At 40.8% G+C, this 14,298-nt stretch overlaps 1 protein-coding gene across 2 annotated transcripts in view; it reads right to left on the reverse strand.

Moving 5' to 3' along the window:
- Positions 1-4,175: 4,175 nt before the first annotated feature.
- The window catches only part of UGGT1 (UDP-glucose glycoprotein glucosyltransferase 1), a 106,282-nt gene continuing 96,159 nt past the window's right edge, over positions 4,176-14,298 (reverse strand). For both annotated transcript variants that reach the window (XM_031451185.2, XM_031451183.2), the window contains 3 exons: positions 10,588-10,704; positions 9,972-10,140; positions 4,176-8,200 (listed from right to left, as the gene is read on the reverse strand). In XM_031451185.2, coding sequence (XP_031307045.2) covers positions 8,175-8,200; positions 9,972-10,140; positions 10,588-10,704 — 312 coding nt within the window. In that variant the 3' untranslated portion in view covers positions 4,176-8,174. The remainder of the gene's footprint in view (positions 8,201-9,971; positions 10,141-10,587; positions 10,705-14,298) is intronic.

The following is a 14,298-nucleotide window of genomic DNA, read 5'->3' on the forward strand; positions in this document are numbered from 1 at the left end:
ATGTTGTTTAATTTTTGTGAATTTTATTACTGTGAAATTTCCAGTTTTTCTTCTATTATGGTATCTAGTCTCATTCCATTGTGATCAGAAGACACTTTGTATGATTTCAGTCTTGTAAAATTCATTAAGAATTGGTCTGCAGCCTACCGTATCATGTGTCCTGGAGGGGGTTTCACGTGACTTGAGAAGACACATTCTGCTGCTTTGTGGAGTGTTCTGTTTACGTTTGTTAGGTCTATTGGTTTATAGTGTTGTTCAAGTCTTGTGTATTCTTATTGATCTTCTGTCTGGCTGATCTATCCATTTTTGAAAACAGGTACTGAATTGTCTAACTATTATTGTCAAACTGTTTTTCTCCCTTCAGTTCTGTCCATTTCTGTTTCATATATTTTGGGCTCTGTTGTTAGGTGTGCACAAGTTTATCATTATTAAATCTTCTTACTTGATTGGACCCTTTATCAATATATAATGTCCTTTGTCTCTTGTAACTTTTTTGAATTAAAGTCTATTTTATCAGACAATAATACAGTCACAACAGTGACTGGTTGCTATTTGCATGGAATATCTTTTTCTATCCTTTTATGTTCAAACTGTCTTTGTATCTGATACAAAGTCAATTATTGACAACATATAGATCATGTCCCCCGCCCACCCACCCCCACCATCTCTGCCTTCTAACGTAAGAGTTTAACCCATTTACATTTGAATTAAATACTGATAAAAAGTTACGTACTTCTGCCACATAGCTATTTACTTTCTGGGTGTCATACATTTTGTTCCTCAGTTCCCCCATTACTGATTTTTTTGTGGGGAGTATTTATTTGAACTTTCCTCATTCCCTGCTTCTTTTGGGTTGTTTCACATTTTTTTAAATTTAAAATTTTCCTACCTCCTCCTTTTTGTTGTTTTGATTTTTGGCAATAACTATTTTTTCACATGGTTGCTCTAGGAAAAGCAATATGCTTTCTCAGCTTACCACAGTTTACCCTGCATTATAGTCACTCCAACTCACATATAATGTAATAGTCTCTTAACTGCCATCCCTTGTGCAGTTGTCATGTATTTTACTTCTACATGTTATTTACCAAAAATACAGGTAACATATTTGCTTTAAGCAACCAATAGTCCCTTAAAGAATAAAAAATAGTATATTAAAGAATAAAAAATAGTATAAAATCCCATATTTACTGTTTCCCAGTGCTTTTCATTCCTTCCTATAGACCTAAATTCCTATCTGGCATCATTTTCCTTTTAGCCAGAAACGTTAACCAATTTTTATAGTCCAGGTCTACCAGCAATGTATTCTCTCAACATCCAGTTATTCTGAAATAATTTTATTTCATTTTCATTTTTGAAGACTATTTCCCCCACATAATGTTACAATAGCTTCTTTTTCTTTGGGGAATTTAAAATTTTTATTCCACTGTCATCTGTTCTTTTCTCCTGATAAAAAGCCAGCTATCATTCTTACTGCTGTTTCTATGTATGATGTATCTTTCTTTGTTTTCCTGGCTACTTTTAAAAGATTTCCTGTATCTTTGGTTTTCAGTGTTTGACTATAATGTGCCTGGGTGTGGCCTTCTTTATATTTATCCTGCATTGGGGGGTGGGGTGGGCTGGAGCGGTGGTGGTGGTGACATAGGGTGAGGCCACAGAACAACAGAGAAACCAGAGTTTCACAGTTTTGTTACATCACAGTTCACACCACACAGGACCACTCAGGAAGCACGAGGGCTGGTCACTAGGAAGGAGGCAAGGGAGGAACTGTGGGCAAGAGCCTTTATTGTGGTTTCTCCAGGGAAGGATGGGTCGGGCAGGCAAGAAGGCTTAGGACTGACTGGCTAATTTGAATAGTTTCAGTGGGCTCTGGGGCATAAGAGTTGCCCTCGATCGTCTGGTATCTGGCCTTGGGAGATGAGAGTGAGTGTATAGCAACCCAGAGCTGAGTCCAGTAAGTGAAGTGGTTAAGGTGTGGCCTGGATTGGCTGCTCAAGATAACCAAATGGCCTTTAGCCAGGGCCTCAAAAACTGGGTCAAAACAGCATTTTTAAAAAATCATATTTCAAGAGTCACTAAGGCTCTTGGATCCATGAGTGTATATTTTAAATCACATTTTGAAAAATTTTGGCCAATATTCCTCCAAATATTTTTTCTTCTTTTAAAACTCCACTTATTTGTTAAAATGCTTGATACTGGCTCACAGGTTATTATATCTCTATTCATTAATTTTTTTCCCAATCATTTTTTCCTCTTTGCTCCTCAATTTGGATAACTTCTATTAATCTATCTTCAAATCCCGTGATCCTTACTTCTGCAGTGTTTAATCTTCATTTAAGCTCCTCCATGAAATTAGTTTTTAGAAAGTTTATCTCTCTCCTAAAATTCCCCATATCTTCATCCTTTGAATCTATTCATTCTTGTTGTTTCTTCAACAAATTTATACTTATTTTAAAATTCTTTAAACATTTTGTTTTTAAGTCTCTTCGGTTTATTTTAAAATTCTTATTTGATAACTTCAGCATCTTGGTTGTCTGTGGTCCTGTTTCTTTTATTCTTTCCCTTGGTTATGAGTCATATATTTCTGTTTCTTATGTCTGATTTGTGATTGTGTGCTAGGCATTCTGAATGATAGACTGTGGAGACTCGAGTCAGTCACTTTTCCCATGAAAACTGTTCAGAGTCTTGTTTTAGTAGGCAGTGAAGTTACTAGCAGATCATCTACATTATTTGAAGGCTTGATTTTTGGCTTTATTAGAGTGTGTCAATTCTAGTCTTGCCCTTAGTCCTAGGGCGTAGACTTGCTCAAATTTAGTGGAAAGTCCCAAATATTTACCAAGCCTAAACGTCCCCTCTCCAGCACCAGACATCTACTGAAGTCTCTGCTGAACTTTTCCAGCCCTTCCAGCTGTTATTTTCTGTTTTGGTTTCTTGGAATCCTGTCTTATTCACGTATAATTTAGGAGTCAGCCGAGGATTTGAGGGGAGTGCGCAAGGCAAATTCAAAGCCCTGTGGCTCCTTCATTTCTGGAATTTCCCCCTTCAACCTCCAGCGGCTCAGACAGCTGTGAACTCTGCCTGGGCTCCCCAGCCCTGTAAGACTGCCACTTGTTTTATTCCCTGTGTGCCGCAGGAGGAACAGTCACTGAAATGTGGATCTCATCCAACGTGCTTTTCCTCCTTCAGTGTTGAGTCCCCTCCAGATTTTGCCCATCTCTGGTCACTTCCCAGTGCATTTCAACAGGGTGTATAATTACTGGTTGGAGGGCTAATCTGACACGATGTTCTTGTCATTACTGGAAGCCACACTGTAATCAAATGTTTAAATGTTATTTAAAATGAAATCCAATTTCCTTTTCTTTCTTTATCTGGGTGATGGTTATACAAGTGTGTTCACCTTGAAAATCTATCAAGGTGACACGTTTGCATAGTTGTGCCTTCACGTGCTGTACGTCAGTAGAAAGTTCATTATAAGAAAAAAAGCAATTTCATGTTGGTACCCAGTTTAAAAATCCCTCAGGGGCTTTCTGGTGGCCCCAGGATTGAACTCAGACCCCCCTCCAGCACCTCTCTCCTGGCCATGACTGGCCACAGAGCTTCACCAGCAGCTCCCTGAGACACACCAGCTCTTGCTCCTCCCTCTGGCCCCATCTCTCTCTTCTACATGAATAACTCCTGCTCATTCCTCAAGCTTCAGTTTAAGCATCGTCTCCTTCTAGGGGCGCTTCCTGACCACCAGATGCCTGCCCCTCTCCTCCACCTCAGGTGCCCTCCGTTGTGTTCTAACAGCCACAAGATCCCCTTTCCAACGTCCACCTTGGCAAGAGCACCCATCACACTACTTCCAGTGTCCAGTGAGCACCTGAATAGCAGGAACCCCACCTTTGACCCCAAATCTAGCCCCAAAGTAGGAGCCCAGAGAGTCTGCAAAATGAACAAAGCCTGCGCCACCCTTCCTGCTACAGCTAGTACTTCTGGGGCAGGTCCCCAAAGCTGGGGACCTGGAAGAGACAATCCAGAGAGCTGCCTGCAGCTGGACCCAGCTCCACCACCACAGGCTGTTTGGGTAAAGCTCTGCTTCCTGCCCAGACCTGCTGCTCCTGTCACAAGGGGTGGGACTCGGTGCTCTTAACGACCTGCCCTTCCTCAACATAAAAGTGAAATGACTGACCAGACAGTTTTAAAGAAGAGAAGGAAAATGTTTATTGTGTTCAGCAGACCTTGTTTTCATTACAGTACCAGGAAATTCATTCTCAGTTCATTTCAGGTGCAGAGGGCTTTGCAGGCATTCAGAGGCCCCGCGCTTGTTCCCAAGCAAGGAGCAGCACCTGGACCTGGGCTGCACTTAATGGAGGAGGATTACAGTCAAACAGAATAGGTACAAAGGGTTTTCTAAAGTACATGGTTTCTTTTAAAATTCTAATGTTTTTCTCTGTTTTTCCATGTTTACCTTATTACCAAAAATAACTGGTTGGAAATCATGGTACTTGATTATCTTTTTCTCAAATTGTTGACTTTAGGTTACTATAATTTGCTACTTTTACTTTGAAGAGGAATTATGCCCATTTCTGTGGAAATCTAAAAGGTGACAAGTAAGGCAATGCGTAAGTTACAGGGGGATGAAGGCCTTAGCTCACACCCTAACCTGGGTCCTATCGCAAAATCGGCCACACCTGGCCTCTGTGTCGCTAGGGCACTGGGAGAGACAGGAGATGGCCTCTGGTTTGCAAAAATCATTACCACGGAGTTGAGACTTCTGGACTACTTCTGGGGAGCATGCAGCTGCTTACAGCCGATTTTGTGGTTTGTTTTTATAAACTGTCAGCAGTCAGGGACACGCTGAGGAGGGGAGATCCTCCACTCAGGGCACTGACTCACGCCCCCTCATTTCTGTGGTAGATCGAGAGATCAGAGACCACATAATGAAAGAGAAACTGGTATCCTCCAGATACTCTGAAATAACAACGACCTGAGTTTATGAAGCCTAATTTTCTTGAATTCAACCTGGTGGTCACCAAAGTCCTGATTAAGATCGTTCCTCATTATACACACATGATTTTAAATAAAAAATGTTATCCCACCAACTAGACACATAACAGTTATAATTAAGTTGATTCATCGTCCCACAAAAATATCCCCATAAAAATCAAATACTTAAAAAACAAGTTATTAAAGTTACACAATGGAGTAGTTATTTAAATAACTGCACACAACGCACCCTCCACTTGTTACCAAGAGAAAGACTCCACTCTGTAGTTTTACGCAAACATTTCCATTTCCATGAAACTCGATACCAGAATACTAAACATTTCATTCAGACAAAAAAAATGCACTAAATGTTCCCTTGTAAATTGATTGGATTATTTCTCTTATTCATGGCAATTTTGGAAACAAACTGCTTTCAGGTACCCAAATTTACTCTTAGGGGAGAAGTGGGTGAAGGGGTATCATTTTATACTCACTGCTATGAGGCTGGTGTCTGACCTGTTCCAAGTTACAATGTCAGCAAAGGATGATCCCCTCTGCTTCCTCCCTATTATCCGTGAGACTGCATCCCCATCCCTAGCTGTCAGCCCTTCATCCACGGACTCTGCAACCAGATACACACTGTTCATGATATGAGGACCTGAGGACGGCAGAGTAAATTAAGCTCCATTCTTAGAAACTACGTCTTAATTTTTATAAAACCTTTGCTCGCCCCAGTGCTGAGTCCACACAATACATGGGCCTACCCAATGCGTGGGCACTTGGTAGGTGGACAAACAGCTGTCTGTTTCCATTTGAAACGCCATTTGGACAGATTCAACACTTTCTCAAGCTTATGGTAAAAATAAACACTACAAATCATTCTCAATGTGGAAGGTATTGAGTACAATTTTAAAACCAAACACAGGCATGCTCCCACAGCCCCCAGAGCAGGCTGTGTACCCCTGTTTTGACCTCAAACACCACTGTTTACAGAACATGCATGTCATTTGGACATGTCGCATTGCTTCGTATCACTCTGGCACTGATTCAGAAGAAAAATTTTCCATTACGGCATGATGAGAGAAAAACAAATCCATGAGACATAAACAATGGTTAAAAACAGTGCTCTGTGAACAGTTTCTAGGAGCCTGAAACGCATCAGTGAAGTCAATTCCTGTTTCTTGGCGAAGATCTCTCCTGTCTATCTTTTCAGTCACCATTTGCTTCCACACAGTAGAGACAACAGACAAAGGCCACTGAGACCAAGTTTTCGTGGTAAAGTCACTTTCGAGGGCATCAGAGGTTCACTGTGAAACCTGTTTATGCCACATGAACCAAGAATTCCTGGCAGGAGGAGGAGGGCCCTAGGCCATTTCAGAAGAAAGCTGGGTCTTACATGTTTAGATCCAACAATCAGGAAGACTCAGGGGGGTGACAGAGAAGGGGCAATGATACACACAGACAGAGGACAGATGCCACACTGCGCCTTCCTCACACAGGACGTGTGGGAGAGACCTGGCAGGAACCTGGGCCGAGGACCCAGGGAACTGGCATTTAGAAAGCACATCCCAGTTACTCCCCCCCCAGTTCATCGCCTGCTTGAGCTCCCAGGAGACGAACTGGGGAAGTGTACAATTCCGCCCCTGGTTGTAGACAGAAGTGGCAGCAGCAGAAGCCTCTCTGGCGGCTTAATCAAGCCTGAGATGAAGGCGGCCAAACGTTTCCCACTCTCACACATTCCGTCCCTTCGGCTGCTCTGACCAGGTGAGTCAACAGCAACGGTGTTGAGGGGCCGTGTTAGTCTCGGATCAATTTATCGAAAGAAGTTTTGGGTTCCCTCCTCCCTAATTTTTAACGAGATTACAAAAGCAAACTCAAAAGCTCCCTCAGACAGACTAAGAGACCTCTGGGCTAACTTTTGCATGTGAATATGGAAAAAATGAATTACTTGATAGCTGTCAGAAGACTCTAGAAGGAGGGAGGGCCACGCTGCTGGGCCCTGGCCCTCACCCCTACATGGGCCAAGGACACCTGGAGGCCCCGCGGTGGGGGCCGCCCAGCACTGCCCGGTCACCGGGAAAGGCCGCTGTGGGAGGGCTGTCCTGGGCCGCTGAGGGGAAGACAGGAAGCCACGACTGCAGGGCTAACCCTGCTTCAAGCTGCGACTCTGTGGCATCCATCAGAACGGGCAGAGCCCTGGCCAGTTCCGCAAGGCCAAGGCAATCCACCGCACTCGACTAAAAGGAGAACAGGACAGCGTATAGGAAAACATGGACACAACAAGACCTCTCCTGGCCTTGGATCTGGGCCTTTTGTAGAGAGAAGCCAAAGCCATGTCCCTGGGGTTTGAGAGAGAACAACCCTGCAGAGAGGGAGAGGGCACAGGATGCGGGGACCTTGCTGAGGGAGCCCTGAGCCCGTCAAGATGGATCCTGGGGGGCCTGACTATGGCTTATCCAGCGAGGAAATCCACGACAGAGCTTTCTCCCGAAAGTGGGAAGAGAAAACAAAGACTGTCACAAATATAAAAATTGCTTACAAAACAATGACCTAAAAAGTTCAGTGGGGCTGGGTGGAAAAGAAGGTGGTTTTTGCTTCTGATCAGTCACAATGGGACTAAGGGTTTATAAAAGAGAACAGCTCACTCCTGGTCTCCCTCCATCACCCCCCACCCCCGCACTCTGGAGCCCTCCTGCTCCTGATGCATCCCGCCCTCACCCAACCCACCCCCACTATCCCCAGATGAGTTTGCCCCGAGCCGACCCTGAAGACACACGATTGTTGTGGGGTTTCAATTTGATGGGGAACCTGATGCCCCGGGTGGCGCAGACCCGGGCGGTGCAGCCCTTGGGCAGAGCTCCCGAGCTCCGGCTGTGAACTGAGGTAAGGAAGGCCGCGCGCAGCCCGGGGGTGCTCTTGGCTGTGGGCACCACAGGGCTCGTCGTCGTCCTCCAGGGGCCTCTGCCACCTCCCCCTCTGGTGAGAAGACTGCTCTTCACGGCGTCGCCGAGTCTGGCCACTTGGCTCCCTCTGAGGTGCAAATCTGGATGCAGGGCCCGCCGGCGAGCAGAAGTCACAGTCCGCGGTGGGCCCCCCGCCCGGCCGGGGCATCAGCAGTTGTATAGACAGATTGGAAAAAACTAGCATTTAATATAAAAAGTGTTTTTCAAACGGGGTCCTTTCCTGTATTTCCTAGCCTCCTCTGGAGATCATAATTCTTCACGTTTCTGAAGTCCTGCGTGTGGAGGAGGACCATTGAAAAGAAAAAGGAGATTATCTTCAAGTTATAAAAATACAGATTGGGCATTTTCTGGCACTGAAACCTACTGTTTGTACCCCACCTCCACTGTATCTCTCTTTTTAAGTTTCTAGGAGCTTCAGTTTGGTGTGTTTTTATTATATTTTGAAAGCAAAAACAAAATTTATGGTTAAATTTTTAAAAGCATCGAAACTACCTGAATACCCCCAAGTCCACCTAAATTGTGTTCACAAGTACAATATTTATTCCTAGTAAAAATGTACATATGTTTAGTTGGGAGTCTTCTGTTTTTCATTTAATAACAGACAAAAACATTTTCCTATGTGGCAGTGTAAGCTCATTTACCATTCTCTATTCTTGGATGTTTAAACTGTTTTTAATGCTTTTGGCTTACAAATAATGATAAAATAAATGTCTCCATGTATATGATTTTTTTTCCTGTGTTGAATTATTTCTTTCAAGGTAAATTCTCCAGAGAAGAATTATTGAGGATATAAACATTTAGTGGCTTCTGATGACTGAGTCAGTGCTTTATAACAAGGATTGTACAAATGCATGAAGATCAACAAGGTACACCCAGGAGAGTTTCACCACCATCTCCCCAACAAACGGCATTATCAATATGTACATTTTTCTATGTACTATATATTAATTCCTTTAATTTCATTACCATTTCCTCAAATTCATTTATTATTTGTGTTTTCCTCTTATTTAAATAGTATGCTACATTCTTTGCCCATTTGCCCATGAAAATTCCTGAAATTTTACTCATGAATTTCAATTAATTATTCTCATGATGAATATCTAGCCTTTAAGCTGTGATTTTTAATATCATGTTATAGTTACATCTAGGTGAATCACTCAAGATCCATGTTCTATAATTGCTTTTTTCTGGAGGGGGGCAGGGGAGGTAATTTGGTTTATTTAATTTGTTTATTTGTCTGTTTTAACGGGGGTGCTTGAGACTGAACCCAAGACCAAGTGCATATTAAGCACATGTTCTACCACTGAGCTACACCCTCCTGATCAACTGCTTTTTAGAATTAGTTTTGAGCTGAACAAATGAAAATCCAGAGCCCAGCTCACTAATGTTTACAAAAGGCCACTTTTGTATCCTAATGATTTTTTCAGACTGGCCATCATTCGAGATAGACATATAGCAGAGGAAACAGTATATGAAGACTAAGTCCTTTCTATTCTTGGTTTAAATTAAATATAAACACTCCAACCCCAGCCCAATATGCCTGTTTGAAAGAATAATACTTTTTTCAAACCAATATGTACTTTGTCTTGATCCTAAGTGCGTTCATTCACTCATGCCTAGACAGATTTAATGGAAAACCAAGGAATCTGACAAGAGGGCCCCAAATAACGTCAGGTTTGGGCTATGTATCATAAAACTTATGAACCTAAATAACAATAAGCACAATTAAAGCACCCTTTCTGAAAGAAAGAAAGAAAGAAAGAAAGAAAGAAAGAAAGAGAAAGAAAGAGAGAAAGAAAAAAAGAAAAGAAAAGAAAAAAGAAAAGAAAAGAAAAAAGAATAAAAGGGCAGCAACTGTCTTTAGTAAATACTGTTTAGAAGCCCAACTGAATAAGGAAAGTGAAAAATACACACTAGCAGATATCAGGATGGAAGGATTAACAAATGATTCTTCTTTTCCTTTTATTCATTATCCTGTTTGTGAAACCAACAGAAGTCAGAAAAGCCAAGAAGCTTTACCTAAAGCCAAAAGTCTGTACTCACCTTCTCGGCTTGGCTCTTTTGTCGTCTTGTCTCTGAACAGTGTTCCTGATTCCTTCTCCTCCTGAAAGCGGGTCTGCAGCTGTTTGATCTCCTGATCGTAATCCTGCCACTCCGGGACAATTCGAACAGCCGCCTCCAGCTTGGGCTCTTTGGTCATTGGATTGTTACACTGCACAAATTGAAACGACAGACTTCAGCTGATGTGAAGAAAGGGTGTGTTACACAGAATTCAAAGCTGTTTCTGTTCCTGGGCTACAAGTCCCAGCTGGACAAAAAGAACCATACTGAGGAACCAAATGATGTATTTATTAGCAGAAGCAATGTGGCAGCGGGTTATATGAAGCTTCTGCAAAGAAGCCGTGGAGCGCTACCAGAAGGTAGGAAGAGAAAGTCCATTTGGAAAATTACAAGGCACAGAGTGATCTGGAAGACAAGCAGTAACATCACTGATTTTCAGCAGTGAGAACGTCCCCTCCAGACACTAGAGGATTTGGCTTCCCGCCGAGGTGCGAAGTTCTGCAGTCCCTAAACTACACAAGACAGGGAAAGGCTAAATAAATGTCTAGCTGTACGTCACACTGGACCAAGATGCAGAAAAGAGCCACAGGCAACTCACCAAATCAATTGTTTTTGCCTTCTTCTTAGAGGCGTCATCACACCACGTTTCACACCAAAGCCATTCTTGAGGGAGGGATTTAATTGGCACCTGATGGATCATGTTATTGGGCAAATCCTGTTTGGTAAAGATGATAAAACACAACAACCTGAAGTTTGGGAGAAATTTGAATACATGCACAGCAAATGAGTGATGTGAACTGCTTACATACCACATGCCAATCATAAATATTTAGAACGGAAATGGTCCTTACCAAAAACCTCAGAGAAGCTAAAATATTGATTTATGGTGTTTTTAAAAACCACAAAGTTTAGAGGGTCCATAAAACATCTACCCATAATAAGCACCTGAAAAACCTGAGCTTAAAACTCACAAATAGCCTGAATGTAGACTTCCCTCAGTGACAGCAATTCTAAATCAACTAAGCATAGACTGTGGTTCTTGTCCTTCACACGGTCTTACTTAAAGGAAGCTCTGAATCCGCCCTGTCCACTGAGCCCACGTGTTTTCTAGCCAACTGTACTCTGTGCTTTGAAGCTTTTTTCTCAGGAAAACTTTTGAGCTTGACACAATAGAATGTTCCATTGTCCTAAGCCACAAACCACTGACACGATTCAGGAATTCCACCACTTCTGGGTAGATACACAAAAGAACTGAAAGCAGGGACTCAAAGAGATACTCGTACTCATACACCAATGTTGGAAATAAGCCAAACGTCCAACAACAGATGAACGGATAAACAAAATGTAGTGCAAACATACAATGGAATCTTATCTTATCTCAACAGGAAGAAAATTCTGATACGTGCTACAACATGGACGAATCTTGAAAACATTCTGCTGAGTGAAACAAATCGAACACAAAAGGAAAAATATTGTATGATTCCAAAAGTACCTAGAATAGGCAAGTTCATACAGACGGAAAATAGAATGGAGGTTACCAGGGGCTAGGGGCAGGAGAAAAGGGAGTGAGTGTTTAATGGGTGCAGAGATTCTGTTTGGGACAATGAAAAAGTCCTGGAGCTGGACAGCTGCACAACACTGTGAATGTCCTCAGTGTTACTGAACTGTACACGTACAAATAGTTAAAATGGTACATTTTATATTATGTACATTTTATTTTACCACAATAAAAAATAATCAAGGTAAAATAAAAACACTCCCAGACAACAAAAACTGGAAAAAATGTGAACTTGATGCTCAGGGTTAAAAGTAAAGGATATTCTTCAGACAGAAGAAAAGGGATCCAATATGGAAGCCCAGAAATGCAGGGAAGAATACAGAGTAACCTAAAGGGTGACTGTGACTAAACCCGAACAGATAATGACTATTTTAAACACAGATTTATAATACAGAGATCTAAACTACATGACACCAAAGCATGAGGGGTGAGGGTAAATGCAGGGGTGAATTTTAACACAGCATGTGGACTTGCAGCAGAGGCTGCTAGGAATGCAGATTTCTAGGCCTGATCACACACCTACTGAATCAGCCTGTGCAGATGGGGCCCAGAAATTAATGCTTTAATAAGTTCTTTGCATGATTCTCTTACATATGCTAAAATTTGAGAAGTGCTACTCTGATGTTTTCACATTATCTGGTAAAGCAGTAAAATATACTAATTAATATTAGCCTTTGCAAAGTCAGAAATGCGTACTATAATCTCTAGGATAATCATTAAAAATTATTTGTAAAAAGTGATTACTTTAAGCTAATAGAGGGAAAATGGAATTATAAAAAATTCTCAATCAATCTGAAGGAAACTGACTAAGGAGAAAACAGCATCACAGAACACATGGAGTAAGTAAGAGGCCAGAGAAAAGTCAAACTTCTCGGTGATTTTACATTAACTATAAACGGGCTAAATGTTCAGATTAAATGGCTGTCACACCGAGGAAAAAACAAACAGATATAAGCTATTATAAGAAATAAAACATAAGGACAAAGAATGATTGAAAATAGAAGGTTAAACTAAAAACTACCATGTAATACTAACCAAAAGGAAAAACCGGTGTAGCTGACTCAGATGAAACACACTTTAAGCTCTCCCCACCAAAGGCATTAACAGAGATAATAAAAGGTCAATTTGTCAGAAATACATATAATTTCTAAGTTTCTAGGCACTGAATGATATAGCCTCTAAGTACATCAAGCAAAATTGGACAAGACCAAAGACAAGAAAGATTTCACAATACAGAAAAAGATTTTTAACACAATCTCTCGGTAACTAACAGAAAAAACAGACAAAACAAATATAACAACATTTTGCTAAACCTGACCTAACAGACATACATAGAAAAACAACACACCTAACAACTGCAGAATATAAAACCACATTAAATGTTTACCAGAACTGATCATATCTGGGCCAAAAAGCAAAGCTCAACAAACTTCAAATGCCTGAAATCATATAGGATACATCCTCAGACCAGAGCAACCAGGCTAGAAATTAATAACAAGCACACAAAGTAGCTGGGAAATCTCTATGTATTTGGAATCACTTCTAAATAACTCAGGAGTTAAAGAAGAAATCACATGGGAACTAGAAATATATTGAGTCAAATGATAAGAAAAATACTACATATAAAATATGTGGAATGTAGCCAAAGTCTTGCTGAGACAGAATTTAGAAATTCCAAATGCATACATAAGAAAAGACTAAAAATCAGGAACTAAACATCTATCTCAAGAAATCAGAAAAAAAATCAACAAATTAAATGAAATAAAAGGTAAGAAAACAATAAAGAGCAGAAATTAGTGAAACAGAAAAGAAACACAGAGACAGGATGAAAACCATTTAAAGCTCGTTCACTGAAAAGACACATAAAAGTGATTTATTCCTGATGAGTTGACCAAGGGAAAAAAGAGAAAGCACAAATAAACAATGTCAGGAATTTAACAAGAGAGGAGGGGAGAGAGAGAGAGAGAGAGAAAACATCAATACAGACCCTACTGACTTTGAAAAGATAACGTGATGAAACCATTCTGGCTCTTAATATACATTTTTCATAGTTGGTTAAACAGTGCGTTTAAGATCTGAGCATGTCACTGTATAAAAATTATATCTCATTAAAGACAGACAATGAGAGGATAGTATAAACAACATTAAGACAACATATTAGGAAATTTAGGTATAACTTAACATAGATTTATGAAATAGAAAAAATATCAACAGACCCATAACTATAAAAGAAAGTGAGTCATAATTTAAACACAACGGAATGTCTATGTGGCTTCACTGGTGAATTCTACCAAACATTTAAGAAAAAAAAAATGAAGCCAATCTTACACAGACCAATTAGAGGTAAATGAAAAAGAATAAAACCCAACTCATTTTATTAAGCCAACATAGCTTTGCTATCAAAGCCTGACAATATTACAAGGCACTGTCATATAAATATATACATGCAAACTTCTTAAACAAACACCAGCTCTGAAACTTCACCTCTTCATAAAAGCAACCAAAGAATCGAGAAACATAGAATCAACTTTTTCAGAAGTTTGCAATTAACGAAAGGCTTGCAGCAATCCAAGGAGTCAACAAAAATGGCTGAATGTTGGTAAGAACAGTGAGCTTTGTGGTGTTTTAACTTACCCTATTCCCATCAGTCTCAAAAAATAACAGTCTGCATTTCCATACTGGGGGCAAAGAGAACAAGGCTGGAGATCTTTCAAAGCTTCATTCCCAAAACAGACTCATCATTTGATGTGA

This window comes from Camelus dromedarius, chromosome 4, assembly GCF_036321535.1.
Source record: "Camelus dromedarius isolate mCamDro1 chromosome 4, mCamDro1.pat, whole genome shotgun sequence".
NCBI lineage: Eukaryota > Metazoa > Chordata > Mammalia > Artiodactyla > Camelidae > Camelus > Camelus dromedarius.